Consider the following 26,513-nt stretch of genomic DNA (forward strand, 5'->3'; position numbering starts at 1 on the left):
TCATGTGCTGTTTGGGGAGGGTTTTTTGGAAGGGACATCCTGCGTGACACTGCAGTGCCACTCCTAGATGGGCCCGGTGTTTGTGTCGGCCACTAGGGTCGCTAATCTTACTCACACAGCTACCTCATTGCGCCTCTTTTTTTCTTTGCGTCATGTGCTGTTTGGGGAGGGTTTTTTGGAAGGGACATCCTGCGTGACACTGCAGTGCCACTCCTAGATGGGCCCGGTGTTTGTGTCGGCCACTAGGGTCGCTAATCTTACTCACACAGCTACCTCATTGCGCCTCTTTTTTTCTTTGCGTCATGTGCTGTTTGGGGAGGGTTTTTTGGAAGGGACATCCTGCGTGACACTGCAGTGCCACTCCTAGATGGGCCCGGTGTTTGTGTCGGCCACTAGGGTCGCTTATCTTACTCACACAGCGACCTCGGTGCAAATTTTAGGACTAAAAATAATATTGTGAGGTGTGAGGTATTCAGAATAGACTGAAAATGAGTGTAAATTATGGTTTTTGAGGTTAATACTTTGGGATCAAAATGACCCCCAAATTCTATGATTTAAGCTGTTTTTTAGTGTTTTTTGAAAAAAACACCCGAATCCAAAACACACCCGAATCCGACAAAAAAAATTCGGTGAGGTTTTGCCAAAACGCGTTCGAACCCAAAACACGGACGCGGAACCGAACCCAAAACCAAAACCCGAAAAATTTCAGGCGCTCATCTCTAATATATATATATATATATATATATATATATATAGCCGAAGTGCAGTTCACATGGCCAGCCTATATGAAACCTGAACCAAAATTCCCACTAACACCCCTGCGCCATCCGGTGGAGTAGAGATGTAGGACAGGAACGTTCTGGAATCACAAACTGGAAGAAACAGGAAGCATGGTTAAAATGGCCCCCATGCTATGCTTACAGTTATAATCACAGGTCAGGTTACAATACATGCCTTTATAACCTGTACCTGACTGCAGTGTAATATAGGCTTAATAGTCTATTAATATAATGGATCTATGCACACGAAATCTGGCAGCCTGTCATGCAGCCTATTCTTCCCATATAAGTTTTTCTCCCTTGCAGCAGCGCTGCCTGTGAGCGGACTTGTACCCCCCCCTCCCCCTGTGCTCCGTGTAGCGCTGTGTCTCAGCGGGGAGCGATTGCCTGGAAGCTGACCTTGGTGTCATTGCAGGGAGGCGGGGGACGCTTATGAGGAGAGCGGCCGTGTGAACGGAGTTCGGCTGGCTGGAGCGGCGCGTAGCGGCTTCCGGCGGCGCTAGTGAGAGCGCTGAGCTGCGGCGGTTCTCCCCCTCTTAGCGCTGGTACTTTGATGTACGTACAGCGCGGACGGAGCGGCTGGGCTGTATTAGCGGCGGGTGCGGGCGGCGGTGATAACACGGACCCCACACAGCGGGGCGGCAGTGTGCGCTGACCGCCCCGTCCCCCCCCAGCATACCTTGTCTCCTTATAGGGAGGGCTGCGACGGGGCTTCTTTCTGTAAGCTCCGTCCAGCTCTTGCAGCAGACAGTGAGCTGCATGTGGCTGTGAGGGTGCTCTTTGTGAGGACCGACACGCCATGCGCTGCCTCCGTGCAGCGGCACTATCCCGGACCCATGTTTTTAGTAGAAACTGGGAAGGGATGTGTTTAAGTTGTAATAAAAAAGTAAAAATGAAAATCAAAAAATATTCAAAGAAAAGTGTGGGAGCCCCACACAAGCCTTGTTAGTGCAGTGAGCACAGAAAAAACACTGAGGTACTCTGGAATATGGAGGGGTGGAGAGTTCTAAATTTAAATATTCAGTGCCCTGTTTCCTGCGGAAGCCGTCCATATCCCAAGAGTACTCCAGTGACCCCTAGTGGATGAAAAAGAAAGTCTTTTTCTGAGAAACTCTGGAGAGCTCCTCAGTGTGCATCCAGTCTCACTGGGCACAGAATCTAAACTGGAGTCTGGAGGAGGGGCATAGAGGGAGGAGCCAGGTCACCACTTTGAAAGTCTTAAAGTGCCCATGTCTCCTGCAGATCCCGTCTATACCCCATGGTTCTTGATGTTACCCCAGCATCCTCTAGGACGTATGAGAAAACTATGTGGTGCCATAAAGTTAGGGCAGTACCTGGGAGCTGCTTAGCATTCCATGGGGCTTTATTTATTCTGGGAACTGTTTCGCATTCTGTGGGGGCATTATCTAGTCTCTGGAGCTGCTTAATATTCTGTGGTACCAACTAGTTGGGGCATTATCTGGGAGATGCTAAGCATTCTATGGCAGGCAGTAATTGTGTCTGTGACAAACTAATTGTGCAGTATTAAGTATAATATTAAGTATTAGGTCAGGATTTAAACATTTTATTTTTGCGAAGACCCCCACCCAGCTGGAAAAAAAATCTGTGGAGAACAATGAATACATACATATACCATCATAGTATATATACAGTAGTAACCAATCTTAAGTGGGCAACAAACCATTAGAAAACCAGAAATGAAGTCAAAACCAGTAAGTATTAAATTATAGAGCTACTGTAAGAGATGAAAACAACTTTGTGCAAACAGTGCTAAACCTTGGTCACCATGTATAGTTCATTTCGGTATCCGGTCTGTAGGTCGACCACTATTGGTAGACAGTAAGTAGGTCGACATGTGCTTGGTCGACATGAGTTTTTCAAATTTTTCTTAATTTTTTAAAAAACTTTTTCATGCTTTACAATCCACGTGGACTACAATTGGGAATGGTAACCTGTGCCGAGTACAGTGAGGCACCTTGCCCGAAATATGGCGAGCAAAGAGAGCCATGCGAGGAGACACCGTGTACTAATTGGGGTTCCCGGTCACTCTACGGAGAAAACAACAATTATACCCCCCCCCCAAAAAAAAACCAACAACAACTTATGTCGACCTACAGACCACGTCGACCTAGAAACCATGACGACCTACTTACTGTCGACCAATAGTGGTCGACCTTAGTGTGGTCGACCCCATGATCCAAACCCGTTAATTTCTTCTAGTAAAATAAGCATGTCAATAAATTAATATCAAGCAAAACAAAAAACTTATGAGAATACAAAGATGACCTGTATCGGTATTAGCAAAAGTTTGTCTGACCTTTTGTATATATTTACTTCTGAAAAAGGAGCTGGTTTTAAACAGATTAAAATCTCAGAATTTTTTTTTTGTTAATAAATCTTTAATTTCACTTTTACAAAAACAAAAATGTTGAAATTTAACGAACTCTTAAAATCAGAAACATTAGCCTGTGTATTCACAATGAAAGAAAACATAAAATGGAATCAGAAGTTGCTTCTGTTTATCCCGCCTCTATTCCCCAAAGGAACTCCTGCAAAAGAGAGAAAAAAATAATGACATTTAAATAGCCTGAAATGATCGTAAAGGAGGTCTGCTAATTAGAATGCCTTTTTGATTGAGAGGATTACTACTATTTAGCAGACATTACAGATATAGTTAATTGTACACTCCTCATTGAATGAAAATAAATACATACTTAACTCCTTCCCACTGTGCTGGCATTGGAGGTAAGTATTACAGTGGGGCAAAAGGACAACATACAATGTGTCAGGCGCTATATTGGATACCAATGTACTAAAAAAGAATGTGTAAATATGCACGGACATGTATCTGGCTGCCTTCACAAGGTGGACCTGAAAATCCACTTAAAGTGCATGTACGAACAAAAGGAATTAATGAAGGCGCACAAAAAGTAAATGTCAGCTGCTGTTTTGATACAAATGCGTATAGCAATTTATTAAGAGCGATTTTAAAAGTTACTTTAAAATGAGCATACTAAAAACTTGAACAAATAATGAAAAACCAGGGAACAGCATATACTGTATTTGTTAGTAACTCCACACAGACTGATGCTTTGGTTAGAGCAATAAAAGTTGAGTTATTAAAGTGGGGAAGGCTGAGCAGACCTGGCACATGCTGGGTCCAGTTCATTAGTTAACAAGTTTACGGTTTGATTGAAATAACCTCCAAAAGTCTGTAATATGAAGCAGTGAATATCTAAAGATAGCAGAGTAAATTTGTAAGTGACCAATTCTTATAGAACTAAAAACACACCTCTTTGTCTGTTAAACTGACGCCCACGAACACCAGGTCTTCCACCTTGAGGATGAAGCCTCACTCTTCTGAGGGGCTTTGTTTGGCTGCTGCTTGTGTCTATTTAAAATAAGAAGAAAAATTGGAATTGGTCTACTTTCCAGATGAGCAATACGAAACGTCCGAGTATAGTTCAGAAACGGCGACAGCTTATCAGCAGTTCTGACCTCAACCTTTAAAGCAGCTCTTCTAAGTGCAAAATCTGGCACATTTTGGACATCTTGGTGCTTCTTCAAATTTTTAGGTCAAACCCATTTAAAAGTGTTGGCATTTGCTTTGTAGATATACCCCATACTGTCTGATGTGCAAAAACTGGATGTCAACAATACAAAACTTATGAAAAGTAATAGAAATGAAAACACAACAAAACACGATATTTATGGTAAGAACCTACCATTGTTAAATCTCTTTCTGCAAGGTACACTGGGCTCCACAGGGAAAGACATTGGGGTGTAGAGTAGGATCTTGATCCGAAGCACCAACAGGCTCAAAGCTTTGACCTTCTTCCCTGAATGCCAAGCGCCGCCTCCTCTATAACCCCGCCTCCGTGCACAGGAGCTCAGTTTTTGTTAACCAGTCCAATGCAGTAGCAGGCAAAAGAGACGACAACCGTTAGTAGCCACATACACCACATTCTCACAACGGAAGAAAGTGTCAGCGACTAATGCCATACCAACCCAAAGTAATTAAGTGCGTCAGGGTGAGCGCCTTGTGGAGCCCAGTGTACCTCGCAGAAAGATTTAACAACGGTAAGTTTTTACCTTAAATCTCGTTTTCTGCTGCGGGTTACACTGGGCTCCACAGGGAATGACATTGGGGATGTCCTAAAGCAGTTCCTTATGAGAGGTGACGCACTGTAGCGGGCACAAGAACCCGGCGTCCACAGGAAGCATCCTGGGAGGCAAAAGGATCGAAGGCATAAAACCTTATGAACGTGTTCACCAAGGATCACGTAGCCGCCTTGCACAATTGTTCTAGGGTCGCACCACGGTGGGCCGCCCAAGAAGGTCCAACCGACCGAGTAGAATGGGCCTTTATGGTAGCAGGAGCTGGAAGGCCAGCCTATACATAAGCATGTGCAATCACCATTCTAATCCATCTGGCTAGGGTCTGCTTGTGAGCAGGCTAGCCACATTTGTGAAAACCAAACAGAACAAAGAGAATCCGACTTCCTAATGGAGGCAGTTCTCTTCACGTATATACGGAGAGCCCGTACCACATCCAAAGACCGCTCTTTGGAAGACAATTCAGGAGAGGCAAAGGCCGGAACCACAATCTCCCGATTAAGGTGGAAAGAAGACACCACCTTAGGTAAATACCTGGGACGTGTTCTAAGAACCACCCGAGCACAGTGAAAAACAAGATAAGGCACGCCGTCAAAGCCAACCGGGCTAAATCCTGATATACACAGGGACCCTGAACGAGGAGATATGGGTGCTGCGGAAGTAGAAGGGGATGCTCTAACGAGAGACCCTGAAGGCCTGAGAACCAATGCCGTCTGGGCCACGCGGCAGCGATCAGAAGTAGGATTCCATCATCTTGCTTGAACTTCCTTATTACTCTAGGCAGGAGTGACACCGGAAGGAACACCTATGGCAGATGAAAGTTCCATGGTATGGCCAGCGCAACCACGAACGCTGCTAGAGAATCCCTTGTCCTTGCTCCGAAGACCGGAACCTTGTGATTGTGTAGACACCATCAGGTCCACATCTGGAAGGCCCCAACTGTCCACGAGGAGTAGAAACACTTCTTGATGGAGGCTCCACTCTCCGGCGTGTACGTCCCGACGACTGAGAAAGTCTGCTTCCCAGTTTAGGACCCCCAAAATAAATACTGCCGATATCGCTGGCAGATAACGTTCCGCCCACTGAAGAATCCTTGATACTTCCCTCATTGCCATGTTGCTTCGAGTGCCGCCTTGATGACTGATGTACGCCACCGTGGTAGCATTGTCCGACTGTACTTGAACAGGTCTGTTCTGTATTAAATGCTGGGCCAAGTTCAGAGCATTGAACACTACGCGCAGTTCCAGAATGTTTATCGGGAGGAGAGATTCCTCCTTGGTCCACCGCCCCTAAAGGGAGTGTTGCTCCAACACCGCGCCCCAACCTCTCAGACTGGCATTCGTCAGAAGGACCCAGTTGGAGATACAGAAGGGACAACCCCTGCTCAATCGTTGGCCCTGAAGCCACCAGCTCAGTGACAGACGGACCTACGGAGACAAGGAGATCATTTGAGACCTGATTCGGTGAGGCAGGCCGTCCCACTTGGCAAGAATCAGCTTCTGCAGAGGGCGGGAATGGAATTGAGCATACTCCACCATGTCGAAAGCAGACACCATGAGACCTAGCACTTACATTGCTGAATGTATCGACACTTGTGGATGAGATAGGAAGCATCAAATCCTGTCCTGAATCTTCAGGACTTACTCCTGAGACAAAAACAACCGCAGGCTGTGAGTGTTCAACAACGCCCCCAGGTGCACCATGCTCTGAGCAGGGACCAGGGAAGATTTCTTCCAGTTGATGAGCCACCCGTGGGCTTGCAGAAACTGGATAGTCAGATCCAGATGGCGTAGGAGAATTTCTGGGAAATTTGCCAGGAACAACAAGTCGTCCAGGGACGGTATGATCCTGACCCCTTAATGGCGGAGTACACCGTTGTTACCGACATGACCTTGGTGAAGACTCGTGGAGCCGTGGTCAAACTAAAAGGTAACGCCCAAAATTGGTAATGGAGGTTGCCAACCGCAAACCTCAGGTACTGCTGATGCGACACTGCAATGGGACTATGCAGGTAAGCATCCTGTATGTCCAGGGAGACCTTATAATCCCCATGTTCCAAGGCCAGAACAATAGAGCAAAGAGTTTCCATACGAAACTTGGAGACCTTCACAAATTTGTTCAAGGACTTGAGGTTGAGAATGGGCCGGGAGGACACATTCGGTTTCGGGACTAGGAACAGCGGTGAATAGTACCCCTTGCCTCTCTGAACCAGAGGCACCTGTACTACCACTCCTGTGTCTAGGAGGGACTGTACCACTGCATAAAGAGGTTTTGCCATCACCTGATCCGAAGGGACGTCTGTCTGGCAAAATCGATGAGGGGGACGATTCTTGAAGGATACGGCATAACCTCGAGTGACGACTTCCCGTATCCAGGCATCGGAAGTGGTCCTCAACCATTCCTGGGTATACCCTAGAAGTCGGCCCCCCCACCCTGGGATCCCCCAGAGGGAGGCCCGCCCTGTCATGCGGCAGGCTTTTCAGTTGTGGAAGCAGGCTGACGGGCAGCCCAGGCTCTTTTGGGTTTGGATTTATTGGGTTTGGAAGTGCGAACCTGTTTCGGGTACGCCTGACCTTTTGCTTTCCCTGAAGGACGAAAGGAGCGAAATGGAGTACTTTCAGCCTTCGGCACCGAAGGAGCAGTACTAGATAGACATGCTGTTTTAGCAGAGGCTAAGTCAGCCACTATCTTGTTGAGGTCTTCTCCGAAAAGAATGTCTCCCTTAAAAGGGAGTACCTCCAGGGTTTTCTTAGAGTCCAGATCCACAGACCAGGACCGTAACCAGAGAATCCGGCGAGCCAAAATGGACGTAGTAGAAGCCTTGGCCGCCAGAAAACCGGCATAAGAAGTTGCCTCCTTAATGTAATGAGAAGCTGTGACAATGTAAGATAGACATTGTCTAGCACAGAGGTTCCCAAACTGTGTGCCGTGGCTCCCTGGGGTGCCTCGGGACACTTGCAGGGGTGCCCTGGGTTGGTGGTCCAGGACCAATTCAAATTATTCATGGTCAATATAATAGGCAAAACCAGTGCTGGTGGCTGCCAGTCATAAAATATGTGGCCAAACAGAAGCAAATCCTGTCCCTCACCACACAACTGACCCTAAGGATGATATATAAACGTGATCTACTTAATGTAATATTTCTTTCTAAATTTCTCAATAAGAAATTTTTGGCCTAGGGGTGCCGTGAAACAAATTCTGATATTCTAGGGCGCCGTGATTCAAAAAAGTTTGGAAACCACTGGTCTAGCATGATCAGAAGCGTTGGAAGGCAACTCTGCCTCCAGCTCCTGAGCCCACGCTTCAACAGCCTCTGCAGCCCATGTCGCTGCAATGGTGGGCCTATGTGCAGCACCAGTTACGGTGTAAATTGCCTTTAAACAACCCTCCACATGCTTATCCGTCAGTTTTTTCAGAGACGTGACGGTGATTACCGGCAGAGCTGAGGATACTACCAGCCGCGCCACCTGCTAATCCACTGGCGGGGGTGTTTCCCAATTTTTACATAGCTCCGCAGTGAGGGGGTAGCGAGCCAGCATTTTCTTTTGAGGCGTGAACTTCTTTCCTGGATTTTCCCAGGAATTCTGACGTATGTCAACTAAATGGTCAGAATGAGGTAAAACTTGTTTAACCACTTTCTGACGTTTAAACCTGTTTCTTAGGGGCAGTATCAGGCTCCGGGTCATCAGTAATTTGAAGAATGGTCCTGATAGCCTCCATCAAGTCAGGAACATCCACCTGTGAAACAGATTCCCCATCAAAAAAGTTTCAGGATCAGAATCTGTGGGATCAGTATAAACGCCATCCTCATCAGACGAGGAGTTTGGGACACTGGTGGATTGTGAGGAAGTAATGGTCCGCTTAGAGGACCCCTTGGTCTTAGGCGGGCGAGGATTAGACTTCTGAGTAGTCCGTGATTGGTTCAATTGCTGTAACTGAGCGGACAGTTGATCTGCCCATTGCGGGTTAACCGCGGGGACAATAAGCGGTTGTACCGACACAGGAGGTCCCATAGGGGGCGTTAGTCTAGTTACCAGCGTATTCAATAGCGTGGAGAAAGTAGCCCAAGGTAGGTCATTTTGAACCCCCGTTGCTACAGTCCCACTTGGGGGTAAGGATCCCCCAGAACCTGTCTGCAGCATCACCAGCACGCAATGTGGGATCAGCTCCAGCACCATTGCCCTTTGTAGCCGACCTATCCGAAAGCTCAATACAAGGCAACACAGTACAATATCAGCAGCACAATACCTGACAAGAACCCCCTGCGCAGTATATCAGCACAAACAGGGAATTCAAGAGGTTTATGGTGACTAAAAATCACAGAGAAAAATACACACCGAGTATATCCTGAGAACTACCTATATTAAATGATAAACCTGACGCATTTAGCCCCCTCAGGTTATAAAATATCGGGATAGCAATCTGAGTGAGATACACGAAATGGAGGTCACACAGAAGCTATATGCACACACATATAGTCACACTGTACAATGCAGAAATTATGACATGCAATAAAACTGCACTGGACTAGCAATACAGAGTAGTACTATGTATTGCTATGCACTCAATAGATATAACAATGCACAGTAAAGACTGGATGTATATCACAGGGTACTTGTACTATATAACCCTGACTAAATGCACTGTTTCTTAACTAACACTGTCAGCAGACATGTAGAATACTTAAGTGTCCTGTAAAATGCACAGCGCTGATATGCAGGCGGCTTTACAGAGGAGGATTTGCCCAAACAGTCCCAGGATCAGCTCAACTTGTCCTAATGGCGCCCAAACACTGACAGGGAGTGAGGGAGAGAGAGAGATGCAGCTTCAGGGCGGGAACATTTACTCTAAATGGCGCCCTGGGTCTGGGGCTACAGGTCAAAACCTTATCCCCCTGCTGGACTTCACCACCGGGTACTGTGGGCTTATATAGACGGTTTATGAGAGAAAACAGACCTGCGTCCTTGCCCTGGTGGTCTAGTGGGGTTCCTGTACTACCACAGTGTCCACGCCAGCGCACGCAGCCCGCCGCGCGGGATCGCTATTTACAGGGGGTCCCGCCGGGGGGACCCAGTTACCTCCTCCCTGAGTGCGGCCACGCGATCCAGGAGAACAGCGGTCGTGTGTGTGACTAACTGGAAGAAAACAGTAGCCTCCGCTGTAGGTACCCGGCAACCAGGACGCGGGAGTGTACAGCGCCGCTGGGGGAGGTGATGGAGCTGCAGCAGGAGATGTCTGACTGACATCTAAAACAGACAGTGCCCTGTGCTGCAACCCCTGTCATCATTTTTCTTTAAAAGCTTCTTCTCAGGGCTCCTGGAGCAGCCCCCCTGTTGTATGCCTGCTTACTGCATGGCACCAACTACAAAACTGAGCTCCTGTGCACGGAGGCGGGGTTATAGAGGAGGCGTCGCTAGGCATTCTGGGAAGTAGGTCAAAGCTTTGAGCCTGTTGGTGCCTCGGATCAAGAGCCTACTCTACACACCAATGTCATTCCCTGTGGAGCCCAGTGTACCCCGCAGCAGAAATAGTGTTAATTAAACCCGTGGAAAATGAGAGAAGCAGCAACATTGTGACATGTGAATTATGCATTCACCTGAAATCCTGCTGCTTAGCCAACAATTTCAACCCTGTTCTCAGTAACTTGCTGCATCAGTGCCATTATGGTTCCAGCTCTTCACTACATGAGAACATTGCTATATCTTTCACTGTCTGTACCAAATAACTACGTCTGCGGGTGGTATTCAGTTTGCCGGCTGCTGGGATCCCGGCGTACAGTATACCGCCGCCGGAATATCATACTACACCCACGTCTGCCATAAAATAAATGATACTACAGGTTAAGTGTTCCATATCCAAAATGCTTGTATAAATAGGATTTTTGCCATATTTTGGAATATATATTTATACCATAGTGAGATGTCTTGCAGATGGGACCCAAGTCTAAACACAGAATGCATTTACGTTTCATATACACCTTATATGCACAGCCTGAAGATAATTGTAAACAATAGTTTTAATAATTTTGTGCAATCAACAAAGTTTGTGTACACTGAACTATCAGAAAGCAAAGATGTCTACCTCGGTCGCTTTATTTCTCTAACTTTTGAAGTTAATTTGTTACCTGCCACACCATGAACCACGTCAGATTGCTTAGAAAATTTAGTATGATGAATTTAGATTTGTTCCAATGTTGTATACAACATTTGGGGCTGCTATGTAAAATAGAATGGAAGATGGACACATGTTCCACATGTGGAACATTGGCATTCAAAAACACAGTTGGAATACTAAGTAAGATAAAACAATGTTTTATACAAATAAGTGTGCGCCAAACACTACACAACATAACTATCACAGGCATGGGAAACAATCTGAATTTTACATTTACAGTTGGAAATAAAAGTTAATGCTGCTATTTACATGTTTGTGACATTTCAACAAACAGCAGATTGAAAACACCACAACATTATGCAATAGCACTTTACTATACGAGGGGTGTGCAATAAGTTTCCAGATGTGCATAGCTAGAGTAGACAATCTGCCTCTGACTACAGTTCTTGTGAAATGTCAAGGCACAGAATCGTATATAATCAGCACTGCACACCGAAGTAGTAAGCATGTTCACTTCTTTCTGGAGAGCCATGATCGACTACAAGAGTGGTCTGCGACAGAAGAAGAGTTTTGAACGACTGCAAGCTGCTTTTGGGGAGTAAGCACCATCCTGAACCACTGTGACTGAGTGGTTTGCAGAATTTCGACGTAAGACGGTCCTTGGAAGATGAAGAGCGCTGTGGCAGACCTGTGTCCGCAATCATCGAGGACACAACATTGTTGTCATGTGGGCCATAGTTGAGTGCCAGGGTGACCATAAGGAGGAGATAGGCCTCTCATCAGGGCCCACCCACTCGATACGCCATGAAAATCTTGGCCTGTGCAAGGTTTCTGCAAGCTGGTTGCCCCATAAGCTGACTTGAGAGCAGAGGGCGGCTCAGGTGACTTGATGCTGGAATACGCTGGCAGGTTTGATGGCAGACGCTCAAACTGTGTGTGGGAGATCATCAGTGGTGCTTTATCCCGAAACCAAACAATAGTCGGCCCAGTGGACACAAGTTGGAGATTGGGACGTGAGGGCAGCAAGGCCAAGCAGAGGGTGGCTGTTTTCAAGGCCAAGACTGGTCATGTAATTACCATACCACTACTGCAGCAACATGCAGTCACTGTAGACTGGTGCGCCAACCAATGCCTGCTGCAAGTGCTGGAAGACATTTCCAGGCGCTGTCCAAGTATTTGCTCTTGTGGTGCCCTTCATCATGACAATGCACCTGCCCACAATTCCTGTGAAGTAGAGGATTTTCTGGTCCATGAACGCATCCAGGAGCTTGGTCATCTGCCGCAGAAGTCCAGACCTGGCCACCTGTGACTTTATGTTCCCACAAATCAAGCAAAAGATGCGTGGAATTCGTTTTGAGTCACCGCAAGCTGCAGTGGAGACCTTTATCCAGCATGTAGAAGACACACCTGCTTCGGAGTTGTCCAGCTGCTTCACCAAGTGGTTTGAGCGCATGCAACACTGCAGAGACTCCTCTGGCGAAAACTTTGATAAATTGTAATGTTCACTTTGTTTGTAAATAAGGAGATTTATGGTAGACTTACCATACTTAATTCTCTTTCTGCAAGTTACATTGGATTCCACAGGGAATAACATCGGGGTGTAGAGTTGGTTCTTGATCCAAGGCACCAACAGGCTAAAGCTTTGACTGTCCCCAGGATGCACTGCACCGCCTCCTCTATAGCCCTGCCTCCAGGCACTGGAGCTCCGTTTCGTTAACCAGTCCAATGCAGTAGCAGGTAAAATAGAGACGGTAGATGTTAGCCACATAGAACCACATTCTCAAGACAGGAGAAGGTACCAGCGGCTAATGCCATACAAACCCAAAGAAGCTAAGTGCGTCAGGGTGGGCGCCTTGTGGAATCCAGTGTACCTCGCAGAAAGAGTTTTAACTATGGTAAGTCTACCATAAATCTCCTTTTCTGCAGCGGGGTACACTGGTATTCCACAGGGTATAACAATCGGGGATGTCCTAAAGCAGTTCCTCATGGGAGGGGACGCACTGTAGCAGGTACAAGAACCCGGCGTCCAAACAAAGCATCCTGGGAGGCGGAAGTATCAAAGGCATAGAACCTGATGAACGTGTTCACTGAGGACCACGTAGCCGCCTTGCACAATTGTACCAGGGACGCGCCACGGCGGGCCGCCCAAGAAGGTCCAACAGACCGAGTAGAATGGGCATTAATAGTAGCAGGAGCTGGGAGCCCAGACTGCGCATAAGCTTGTGAAATCACCATTCTAATCCATCTGGCCAAAGTTTGCTTATTCGCAGGCCAGCCACGTTTGTGAAAACCAAAAAGGACAAAAAGAGAATCTGACCTCCGGATGGAGGCAGTCCTCTCCACATAAATACGGAGTGCCCGTACCACATCCAAAGACCACTCTGGAAGACAAACCAGGAGAAATAAAGGTCGGAACCACAATCTTTTGATTTAGGTGGAAAGATAACACCACCTTGGGAAGATAACTAGGGCGAGTTCTAAGAACTGCACGGTCACGGTGAAAAATCTGAAAGGGTGGACGACAGGACACAGCGCCCAAGTCCGACACCTTCCTAGCAGAGGCAACAGCCAATAGAAAGAGGACCTTAAGAGTAAGGCATTTAAGGTCAACAGAGTCAAGAGGTTCAAATGGAGACTCTTGCAGGGCATTCAGAACAGACAGATCCCATGGAGCCACAGGAGAGACAAAGGGAGGCTGAATCCATAAAACACCCTGAGTGAAAGTATGAACGTCAGGAAGATAAGAAATTTTTCTCTGAAACCACACCTACAAGGCAGATATATGAACCTTTAGGGAGGCCAAACGAAGGCCTAAGTCCAGGCCTTGTTGAAGAAAAGCCAAAAGTCTGGCAGTGCTGAACTTGTATGCATCATAATTCTTAGTAGCACACCAGGTGAAGTAAGAATTCCAGACCCTATAATAAATCCGAGCCGTAGCCGGTTTACAGGCTTTTAACATAGTTTGAATGACCACCTCAGAGAATCCTTTGGCCCTCAGGAGTGAAGCTTCAAAAGCCACGCTGTCAAAGCCAGTTGTGCCAGGTCCTGGTAGACACAAGGGCCCTGAACAAGGTGGTCTGGTCGTTGAGGAAGTAGAAGGGGACGCTCCATCGAGAGACCCTGCAGGTCTGAGAACCAATGCCGTCTGGGCAACGCTGGAGCAACTAGAAGTAGTATTCCTGCTACTTTCTTGAACTTCCGTATCGCCCTGGGCAGAAGAGACACCAGAGGGAACACGTATGGCAGCTGAAAGATCCATGGAATTGCCAGTACATCTACGAACGCTGCTTGTGGATCCCTTGTTATTGCTCCGAAGACCGGAACCTTGTGATTGTGTTGAGACGCCATCAGGCCCCACTTGTCCACTAAGAGTTGAAAGACTTCCGGATGAAGACTCCACTCTCCGGAGTGTACGTCCTGACGACTGAGGAAGTCCTCTTCCCAGTTGAGGACTCCCGGAATGAACACTGCTTCAATGGGCTGAACACCATCTGCCGGCAGTGTTCATTCCGGGAGTCCTCAACTGGGAAGCGGACTTCCTCAGTCGTCAGGACGTACACTCCGGAGAGTGGAGTCTTCATCCAGAAGTCTTTCAACTCCTAGTGGACAAGTGGGGCCTGATGGCGTCTCAACACAATCACAAGGTTCCGGTCTTCGGAGAAATAACAAGGGATCCTCAAGCAGCGTTCGTAGATGCAGGGTTCCCCCAGGGGGAGGCCTGCCCCATCATGGAGCAGGCTTGTCTGGTTTAGAAGCAGGCTGACGGGCAGACCAAGAATGTTTAAATTTGGGCTTAGAGAATTTGGAAGTGCCTGAACCTTTGCTTTACCTGGAGGGCGAAAGGAACGAAAAGTAGTACTTGTAGCCTTCGGAGCCAAAGGATCAGTACTTGGGAGAAACGCAGCCTTGGCTGACGCCAAGTCGGTCACAATCTTGTTCAGAACCTCCCCAAATAGTATATCTCCCCTAAAAGGGAGCACCGCCAAGGTCTTCTTAGAGTCCAGGTCCACCGACCAGGACCATAACCACAGAATTCAGCGATCTAGGATAGACGTAGTAGATGCCTTAGCCGCCATAACACCTGCATCAGAGGCTGACTCCTGAATATAATGGGAGGCTGTGGTAATATGACAGATATTGTCTGGCAGTGTCAGAAAAATTAAGAGGTAGCTCTTCCGCAATAGCTTGAACCCATGCTTCAATGCCTTTTGCAGCCCAAGAGGCCGCTATAGTGGGTCTATGTACAGCACCTATAAGGGTGTAAATAGACTTCAAGCAACCTTCCACACGTTTATCCGTTGGTTCCTTCAAAGAGGTGACGGTGGTGACAGGCAGAGTAGATGACACCACAAGACGGGCTACATGTGAGTCCACTGGTGGCGGGGTTTCCCACTTGTTACTGAACTCCGCAGAAATAGGATAACAAGCTAGCATCTTTTTAGACAGGGAAAATTTATTTCCTGGAGAAGACCAGGATTCTTGACGTATGTCAATTAAATGGTCAGAATGTTGTAAAACTAATTTAGTAACCTTCTGACGTTTGAACTTATCAGGTTTCTTAGATGTGTCAGGAGGGTCAACGTCATCATCAACCTGAAGAATCAGCTTGATAACCTCCACTAGGTCAGGGACATCAGCCTGTGTTGTAGAATCATCATCAGAAGCAGCAGTATCAGCATCTGATGGATCAGTATATTCCTCATCCGAATCAGAAGAATCATCTGAAATATTAGTAGATTGTGAGGAAGAAATGGCCCGCTTAGATGACCCTTTGGTCCCAGAAGGGCGAGGGTTAGGTTTTTGCTTAACCAAGGACTGATTTAATTGCTGTAACTGGGTTGACAGAGTATCTGTCCATGATGGATTAACTACAGGGACTATATGTGGCTGTAATGGCACAGGAGGTCCCACAGGGGGCGTCAGCAGTGCTATTGGAAAATGCAGCCCAAGGTGGGTCTTAATGTGCCACAGATGCTGCGGGCTGACAGGGGGGAGGTTTGCAGAACACCCACTACCTGAACCCTCAGCAGAAATCTTTTCCTCAGATAAATCCGTGACATCAGCACTGCATGATGCAGGAGCGTCGGCGGATTTCCTGCCCTGTGTAGCAGACATTATTGGGAATGTAGCCGTAGGGCGTAACAGTACAATATAGCCAGACAAACAATACCTGACAAAAACCCTGTGTGTTATGAGACAGCAAATTCACAGCACAACAGAGGATTTAAGCAGTATCAAGTGACTAAAACACACAGTGAAAAATACTAAACAGTATATCCTGTGGAACACTACATGGTATATGAGACCCTGATGGACTTAAGATCCCCAGGGTACAGAATATAGTGATACCTGTAGTAATGTGTGTGATAAACAGAAAAGAATTCACACAGCAGCTATAGGCAAACACAGTAACAAGTACAATGCAGAAATTATTACATATAATCAATAAAACTGCACTGGACTAGTAATACTACATATAGCCAAGTATGTATATATATATAATAATGCACAGTAAACACTGGATGTAGATCACAGAATACTTGTACTAAATATTCATATAGAGTGCACTTGTTTTTAACTAACGCTGTCTAACATGTAGAATACTTAAGTGTCCTGTAAATGCACAGTGCTGATGAGACAGGCCGCCTTACAGATGAGACCGTGCCCAGCAGTCCCAGGATCAGCGCAGCTCTGTGAAATGGTGCCCAAACGCTGAAAGGGAGTGAGGGAGAGAGATATGCAGCTCCAGGGCGGGAACACCTGCAGTAGATGGCGCCTGGAGCTGGGGGAGGGGCTACAGGTCAGCGCCTTATCCCCTCTGCTGGACTTCACCACCGGGTACTATGGAGCCTATGTTAAACGGATTTTAGTAAATCTGACCTGTGCTCCCTGCCCTGGTGGATATAGTGGGGTCCCTGCACAGTCACAGTGTCCACGCCAGCGGCGCGGACCGTCTCCTGGGACTGCGACTTCGGCGGGTCCCAGCTAGGGGACCCTCTTACCTCCTCCCTTAAGTGCGGCCACGCAATCCAGGAGAGCAGCAGCAGTGATGTGTGCCTTAAGGGAACCAGGGCGTGTGAGTACCCAGCGCCGCTGAGGGAGGTGATGGAGCGTAGCACAGAATGTCAGACTGACATGCCTACTGCAGAAACAATACTTTTTGTGCATCTGGAAACTTATTGCACACCCCTTGTATGTTACAACATGCCTTTTTAAACAATGTATTTCAAAAGTCCAGCAACTTAAATATCTCTACAGTTACAGCTTCACAAAGCGAATGTCCCACTTGCAAAATGTTGGCAGGTAAAAGGTTTATTAAATATTAGGAAACAGGTTATCAAACTTTATCACCAGGACCCCAAACAGTTCATGTTTTAAAATGTGTCAGTGAGTAATGAATATACCTGAGCACCTGCTGGGTGACCTGCAAAACGTGAACTGTGTGGGGTCCTGAGGACAGAGTTTGAGAACCACTGGATAAGGATATCCACTTTGCAAAGAGGGTACCAGACATAAAGCACTTACAGGACAGACACTGGAATGCGGTACAACAAAAACAATTATAAAATAAAAACATATTTCAAGAAACACAGACAGACTTGTACCTGGTCCAAACCTAAATATTGTACATGCCCTGCCCTGGAAAGGGGATTGGTATTGTGGGTGGGTGTGTGTTGCGTAGGGAGTGGCTAGGTGCCTACCATGGGGAAAATAGGATTTTGGTTACCTAACGGTAAATCCTTTTCTTGTAGTCCGTAGAGGATGCTGGGGTCCACATTAGTAACATGGGGATGTACCAAAGCTCCCAGAACGGGAGGGAGAGCGCGGAGGCTCCTGCAGAACTGATTGACTGAACTTCAGATCATCAGGGGCCAAAGTATCGAACTTGTAGAACTTTGCAAACGTGTTCGACCCAGACCAAGTTGCAGCTCAGCAAAGTTGTAACGCCGAGACACCCCGGGCAGCCGCCCAGGAAGACCCCACCTTACAAGTAGAGTGGGCCTTGACAGACGTAGGACACGGCAAGCCTGCCATAGAATACGCATGCTGATAGTGAACCTGATCCAGCTTAGAAGCATGACACCCAATTTTCTTGTAATCCTACAGGACAAACAGAGTCCGAATTTCTGTGACGAGAAGTCCTCCTCACATAGATTTTCATCCAAGCACTTTGATGAAATTGAGGAGTCAGTAGCCACTGGCACCACAATAGGTTGGTTGATATGAAATGCCGACACAACCTTTGGAAGAAACTGCCGACGTGTCCAGAGTTCAGCCCTATCTTTATGGAAGATCAAGTATGGGCTTTTACAAGACAAAGCCACCAACTCTGACACACGTCTAGCAGAAGCTAAGGCCAACAAAGTGACAGCCTTCCACGTAAGAAATTTGACCTCAACCTCCTGTAGAGGCTCGAACCAGTCCGATTGGAGGAACTGCAACACCATGTTAAGGAGGAGAAACCGTCCCAGTTGAAACTCCACCGCAGGAAATTTCTTGGACTCACACCAAGAGACATATTTTTTCCAAATTCGATGGTAATGTTTAGACATTACTCCTTTCCTAGCCTGTATCAGGGTAGGAATAACCTTGTTCGGAATGCCCTTTCGAGCTAATATCAGGCGTTTAAACATGCCATCAAACGTAGCCGCGGTAAGTCTTGATAGGCGAACGGCCCCTGCTGCAGCAGGTCCTCCCTAAGAGGAAGAGGCCTCGGTTCTTCTTGCAGCAGATCCAGAAGATCCGCGTACCAAGTATTTCTTGGCCAGTCTGGAGCAATGAGGATCGCTTGAACCCTTGTTCTCCTTACGAGTTTTAGAACTCTTGGGATGAGTGGAAGTGGAGGAAACACGTACACCGACGGGACACCCACGGAGTCACTAAGGCGTCCACCGCCACTGCTTGCCTCAACCTGGAACAATACCGCCAAAGCTGCTTGTTGAGACGAGAGGCCATCATGTTGATCTGGGGTACGCCCCAAAGATCTGTTACCTCCTTGAACACCTCCGGGTGGAGATCCCACTCCCCTGGATGGAGATCGTGTCTGCTGAGGAAGTGCGCTTCCCAGTTGTCTACTCCCGGAATGAAGATTGCTGACAGTGCCAACACGTGCTTTTCTGCCCAGAGGAGTATTCTTGTTACCTCCTCTGCCATTGCAGCTCTGCTCTTCATTCCGCCCTGTCTGTCTGTGTAAGCCACTGTTGACACATTGTCCGACTGCACTTGAACGGCCCGATTTCTCAGAAGATTGGCCGCTTGGAGAAGATCATTGTAGACGGCTTAGTTCCAGAATGTTTATCGGCAGGCCGGCTTCCAGACTTGACCACCTTCCTTGGAAGGTTTCCCCTTGAGTGACTGCACCCCAGCCCCGGAGACTTGCATCCGTGGTTAGAAGGATCCAGTCCTGAATCCCGAACCTGCGGCCCTCCAGAAGGTGAGGTAATTGCAGCCACCAGAGGAGTGAAATCCTGGCCTTTGGCGACAGACGTATTCTCTGGTGCATGTGTAGATGGGATCCCGACCACTTGTCCATGAGATCCAGTTGGAAGGACAGAGCGTGAAACCTCCCGTACTGCGGAGCCTCGTAAGAGGCCACCATCTTCCCCAGAAGGCGAACGCACTGATGAACTGTCACCCGGGCTGGCTTCAGGACATCCTGGACCATCGTTTGAATCACCAACCATCCTCTGGGAGAAACACCCTCTGCACCTCCGTGTCGAGGATCATTCCCACACAGGACAACATCCTGGTTGGTTCCAAATGTGATTTTGAAAGATTCAGGATCCAACCATGTTCTTTGAGAAGCTGGGTCGTGAGTGCTATGGACCGTAACAGCTTCTCCTTGGACGATGCCTTTATCAACAGATCGTCCAGATACGGAATTATGTTCGCCCCCTGCCTGCGGAGGAGATTTATAATTTCCGCCATCATCTTGGTGAATACCCTCGGTGCTGTGGGAGAGGCCGAATGGGAGGGCCTCGAACTGAAAATGACAGTCCAACAGTGCGAATCGCAGATAAGCTTGATGCGGCAGCCAAATCGGAATGTGGAGGTACGCATCCTTGATATCCAGGGATACTAGGAATTCCCCCTCCTCCAGACCTGATATCACTGCCCTTAGAGACTCCATTTTGAATTTAAAATCACTAAACCACTTTCTGAGGGAGTTCAAGTTCAGAATAGGCCTAACCGAACCATCCGGTTTCGGTACCACGAAGAGGTTTGAATAGTAACGCTTGTTTTGTATATGAGGCGATACTGGCACAATGACCTGTGCCTCCACCAACTTCTGGACGGCTTCTTGCTGGACAATTTTGTCTGCGAGCAGAGCTGGCAAGCCTGATCTGTAAAATCGGTGAGGAGGGAGATTTTGAAATTCCAGCCTGTACCCCTGGGACACAATATCTTGCACCCAGGGTTCCAGGCCAGAGGACACCCAGACATGACTGAAATGTCTGAGTCTCGCTCCCACCGGCCCCACCTCCAGTGCGTGCAGTCCACCGCCATGCGGAGGACTTTGGTGTACCTGAAGTAGGTTTCTGTTTCTGGGAACCTGCAGCTGCAGGTTTCTTGAACTTGGGCCGACCACCCCGAAAGAAGGTGTTGGACGGCTTAGCCTTTCTGGGCTTGGTAGACCAAAAGGGCTGTGATTTAACTGAAGAAAAGGGTTTCTTCGGAGCAGGTGTAGCTGAGGGTAGAAAGGGTGACTTACCAGCCGTAGCGATCCACCCTTCTAAAGCTTCCCCAAAGAGAGCCTGACCTGTGTAGGGTAGAGTCTCCACACTTCTCCTTGATTCCGCGTCGGCAGACCACTGGCGCAACCACAGTCCTCGACGAGCTGATACAGACATGGAAGAAATTCCAGCAGCCATGGAACACAGGTCTTTCATGGATTCTACCAGAAATCCTGCCGAATCTTAAAATGTTACGTAAAAACAATTCAACATAACATTTTTCCATAGTATCCAAGTCCTCAAGTAACGTGCCTGACCACTTTACTATAGCTCTGGCAATCCAAGCACTGGCAATAGTGGGATGTAGTATTGTCCCAGAAGCCGTGTACATGGATTTGAGCATATTATCAATTTTACGATCAGCCGGCTCTTTCAAGGCGGTAGATCCTGGAACAGGTAAAACCACATTTTTTGAAAGTCTGGATACCGACGCGTAAACAATAGGTTTTCCCATTTTTTCCTATCCTCTACCGGGAAAAGAAACGCTACCAGAACCCTGAGGTATCTGGAATTTTTTATCCGGGTTTTCCCAAGCCTTTTCAAAAATAGCATTTAATTCCTTTGATGCAGGAAAGGTTAGTGAGGCTCTCTTATTTTCAGTGAAGTAAGCCTCCTCAACCTGCTCGGATGTTGTATCAACAATATTCAACACATCCCTAATAGCCTCTATCATCAACTGCACACCTTTTGCAAGATATGCTGCCCCCCGCAACACATCCCCATCACCGTCTGTAGTATCAGAATCGGTTATCATCCTGCATGATCTGTGCAAGTGCACATTTATGTGAATATACAGCGGGGAGCCCTGATGTACAAGAACTGGGCCAGACTGCCATAGAGTTCTGTAGAGCCTGAGTTGCAGATTCATTTTGTGCAAACCTATTTGAAATCTGAGAAATCATAGATTTGATAGAGGATAACCAACTCAGGCTCCCTTGCTGGAATCTGTGCTAAACCAGTGCATTCCTGATTACATGGAATGTGATCATCCTTTGAGGACATATCCTCTGCAGCATATGACATAGGGTCCCTGGACATTGCTTAATGGAGACCACAGACACTCCACACACACACACAGGGGAGGACAGACAGAGTTTCACCGCCAAGAATGGCAAGAGAGACAGAGATTATGGCAACCCACACACAGCGCTTTTAATATAAAGGGAGACCCCTATCAACGCTGACTGTGCACCTTAAAAGGTTACACAGTCATTTTGCAGCCTCCCCCCCTTCTACAACCCCCTGGTACCGTGAGAGATAGCTGGAGTTGCTGAGTTGCTTTGGAGGGACTTGCTCTTCCTGGACAGCGCTGTGCAGGTAGGAAAATGGCGCTGAACGCTGCTGGGTCCGCTCTGAGAAGAAGCTCCGTCCCCAAAATGGCGCTGTCTTCCCGCTCTTCCTAGGATTATACTGGCCTGAAGATTTATGCTGGCTAAGATCCCAGGACCCCGACAGGCTGTGTGACCTGTGTAGGCGCTGGCTCAGGGCGCCCCTCACAGTGCCGCACTATGTACCGCTGAGCCTCCGGAGCGCAGTTAATACTGCGCTCCTACACTGATGTCGCCATCTTCACACCGGCCCCCCGCTTGCTAGGGGGGGTCGGTGACTCACTCGCCACTGATCTTCAGCTCTGTAAGGGGGTGGCGGCATGCTGCTGGGGTGAGCGATCCCCTGTGGCGGGGAACAATCTATCCCCTCAGGAGCTCAGTGTCCTGTCAGCGGAGATAGTGGCTCAGACCCCGCAGGGCGGAAACTACTACTCCCCTTAGTCCCACGAAGCAGGGAGGCTGTTGCCAGCAGCCTCCCTGTAAAATAATAAACTCTAAAATAAACTTTACTAGAGAAACTCTGGAGAGCTCCCTTAGCTGTGACCGGCTCCTCCAGGAACATTTTCTAAACTGAGTCTGGTAGGAGGGGCATAGAGGGAGGAGCCAGACCACACTCTCAAACTCTTAAAGTGCCAATGGCTCCTGGTGGACCCGCCTATACCCCATGGTACTAATGTGGACCCCAGCATCCTCTAGGACGTAAGAGAAAAGATGTGTATTGAGCTTGCAGTAGGAAACTTTTGATACACATACAACTAGCCCAATTCATTTTTCCCCTAAGAAGTCTAAGTAAGAATATGTATAAAGTGCAGAGCATTATCTTCCTGTTTACCCCTGAAACATTTTTAACGGTCTTTATGATCAACATGTGAATGTTGACATTGATCATGCCGACACTAACGTAGCGTCTATATTATTGAAATGTTGCCAATGTGTTTGGAGTGTACGTCCATCACCAATAGTAACACTAAGGATAATGGAATTGCTGACATTATAACAATGTCAAATGCTGGCATTCTGATGTCAAACCTAATGAACAAAAAAAGTAAATGAAGGCGCACAAAAAATAAATGTCAGCTGCTGTTTTGATACAAATGCATGTAGCAATTTATTAAGAGTGATTTAAAAGTTTCCTTAAAAATAAGAATTTACTTACCGATAATTCTATTTCTCGGAGTCCGTAGTGGATGCTGGGGTTCCTGAAAGGACCATGGGGAATAGCGGCTCCGCAGGAGACAGGGCACAAAAAGTAAAGCTTTCCGATCAGGTGGTGTGCACTGGCTCCTCCCCCTATGACCCTCCTCCAGACTCCAGTTAGGTACTGTGCCCGGACGAGCGTACACAATAAGGGAGGAATTTTGAATCCCGGGTAAGACTCATACCAGCCACACCAATCACACTGTACAACCTGTGATCTGAACCCAGTTAACAGTATGATAACAGCGGAGCCTCTGAAAAGATGGCTCACAACAACAATAACCCGATTTAGTTAGCAATAACTATGTACAAGTATTGCAGATAATCCGCACTTGGGATGGGCGCCCAGCATCCACTACGGACTCCGAGAAATAGAATTATCGGTAAGTAAATTCTTATTTTCTCTATCGTCCTTGTGGATGCTGGGGTTCCTGAAAGGACCATGGGGATTATACCAAAGCTCCCAAACGGGCGGGAGAGTGCGGATGACTCTGCAGCACCGAATGAGAGAACTCCAGGTCCTCTTTTGCCAGGGTATCAAATTTGTAGAATTTTACAAACGTGTTCTCCCCCGACCACGTAGCTGCTCGGCAAAGTTGTAATGCCGAGACCCCTCGGGCAGCCGCCCAAGATGAGCCCACCTTCCTTGTGGAATGGGCCTTAACAGATTTAGACTGTGGCAGGCCTGCCACAGAATGTGCAAGTTGAATTGTGCTACCAATCCCACGAGCAATCGACTGCTTAGAAGCAGAAGCACCCAGCATTGTTGGGTGCATACAGGATAAACAGCAAGTCAGATTTCCTGACTCCAGCCAACCTGGAAACTATATTTTCAGGGCCCTGATAACATCCAGCAACTTGGAGTCCTCCAAGTCCCTAGTAGCCGCAGGTACCACAATAAGCTGGTTCAGGTGAAACGCTGACACCACCTTAAGGAGAAACTGGGGACGAGTCCGCAGCTTTGCTCTGTCCGAATGGACAATCAGATATGGCTTTGTGAGATAAAGCCGCCAATTCTGACACTCGCCTGGCCGAGGCCAGGACCAACAGCATGGTCATTTTCCATGTGAGATATATCAAATCCACAGATTTGAGTTGTTTAAACCAATGTGATTTTTTAGGAATCCCAAAACTACGTTGAGATCGCCCAGTGCCACTGGAGACATCAAAGGGGCTGTATATGCAGTACTCCCTTAACAACTTCTGGACTTCAGGAACTGAAGCCAATTTCTTTCTGGAAGAAAATCAACAGGCCGAAATTTGAACCTTAATGGACCCAATTTGAGACCCATAGACACTCCTGTTTGCAGGAAATGTAGAAATTAACCTAGTTGAAATTCTTCCGTGGAGCCTTCCTGGACTCACACCCTGGCACATATTTTCACCTAAGTGGTGATAATGTTGTGCGGTCACCTCCTTCCTGGCTCTGACCAGGGTAGGGATGACCTCTTCCGGAATGCCTCTTTCCCTTAGGATCCGGCGTTCACCCGCCTTGGCGTCAACGCAGCTGCGGTAAGTCCCGGAACAGACACGGTTCTTGCCGAATCAAGACCCTTCTTAGTATCTCTTGAAGTTCCGGGAACCAAGTCCTTCTTGGCCAAACCGGAGCCACGAGTATAGTTCTTACTCCTCTCCTTCCTATCATTTTCAATACATTGGGTATGAAAAGCAGAGGATGGAACACATACACCGACTGGTACACCGACGGTGTTACCAGAGCGTCCCAGCTATTGCCTGAGTGTCTCTTGACCTGGCGCTTCAGGTGGGACGCCATCATAACCACCTTTGGTCTTTCCCAACGGTTTACAATCATGTGGAAACTTCCAGATTAAGTTTCCACTTTTCCGGGTGGAATTCATTTATGCTGAGGAAATCTTCCCAGTTGCCCACTCCCGGAATGAACACTGCTGACAGTGTTATCACATGATTTTCCGCCCAGCGAAGAATCCTTGCTGTCATTGCCCTCCTGCTTCTTGTGTCGCCCCGTCTGATAACGTGGGCGACCGCCATGATGATGTCCTACTGGATCAGCACCGGTTGACTTTGAAGCAGGAGTCTTCCTAGGCTCAGAGCATTGTAAATTGCCCTTAGCTCCAGTATATTCATGTGGAGAGAAGTCTCCAGACTTGACCACACTTCCTTGGAATTTTTTTTTTTTTTTTTTCCCTGTGTGACTACTCCCCAGCCTCTCAGGCTGGTATCCGTGGTCCCCAGAACACAGTCCTGAATGCTGAGTGTGCTGCCCTCTAAAAGATGAGCACTCTGCAGCCCCCACAGAAGAGACACCCTTGTCCTTGGAGACAGGATTATCCGCTGATGCATCTGAAAATGCGATCCGGACCATTCGTCCAGCAAATCCCCTGAGATCTGCCGAATGGAATCGCTTCATAAGAAGCCACCATTTTTCCCAGGACTCCTGTGCATTGATGCACTGATACTTGGCCTGGTTTTAGGAGGTTTCTGACTAGGTCGAATAACTCCTTGGCTTTTTCCTCCCGGAGGAACACCTTTTTCTGGACTATGCCCAGAATCATTCCTAGGAACAGCAGACGTATCGTCGGAAAACAGCTGCGATTCTTGGAATATTTAGAATCCAGTCGTGCTGTCGTAGAACTACTTTAGATAGTGCTCTTCCGACCTCCAACTGTTCTCTGGAACTTGCCCTTTTCAGGATATCGTCCAAGTAAGGGATAATTTAGATGCCTTTTTTCTTTGAAGAAACATCTTTTCGGCCATTACCTTGGTAAAAGGCCCGGGGTGCCGTGGATAATTCAAACGGCATCGTCTGAAACTGATATTGACAGTTCTGTACCACGAACCAGAGGTACCCTTGTTGAGAAGGGCAAATTTGGACATGGAGGTAATCCTTGATGTCCAGGGACACCATATAGTCCCCTTTTTTCCGGTTCGCTATCACTGCTCTGAGTGACTCCATCTCGATTTGAACCTTTTATGTAAGTGTTCAAAGATTTCAGTTTAGACTATGTCTCACCAAGCCGTCTGGCTTCAGTACCACAATATAGTGTGGAAAAATAATACCCTTTTCCTTGTTGTAGGAGGGGTACTTTGATTATCACCTGCTGGATATACAGCTTGTGAATTGTTTCCAATGCTGCCTCCCTGTCGGAGGGAGCCGTTGGTAAAGCAGACTTCAGAAACCTGCGAAGAGAAGATGTCTCGACTCTCCAATCTGTACCCCTGGGATAATACTTGTACTATCTAGGGGTCAACCTGCGAGTGATCCC

At 47.6% G+C, this 26,513-nt stretch overlaps 1 protein-coding gene across 1 annotated transcript in view; it reads right to left on the reverse strand.

Moving 5' to 3' along the window:
- Positions 1-3,156: 3,156 nt before the first annotated feature.
- The window catches only part of TPR (translocated promoter region, nuclear basket protein), a 605,901-nt gene continuing 582,544 nt past the window's right edge, over positions 3,157-26,513 (reverse strand). The window contains exons 50-51 of the mRNA XM_063940231.1: positions 4,072-4,170; positions 3,157-3,328 (exon numbers count right to left, since the gene is read on the reverse strand). Of these exons, the coding sequence (XP_063796301.1) occupies positions 3,282-3,328; positions 4,072-4,170 (146 nt within the window). The 3' untranslated portion in view covers positions 3,157-3,281. The remainder of the gene's footprint in view (positions 3,329-4,071; positions 4,171-26,513) is intronic.

Source organism: Pseudophryne corroboree, chromosome 9 (assembly GCF_028390025.1).
Source record: "Pseudophryne corroboree isolate aPseCor3 chromosome 9, aPseCor3.hap2, whole genome shotgun sequence".
Taxonomy (NCBI): domain Eukaryota; kingdom Metazoa; phylum Chordata; class Amphibia; order Anura; family Myobatrachidae; genus Pseudophryne; species Pseudophryne corroboree.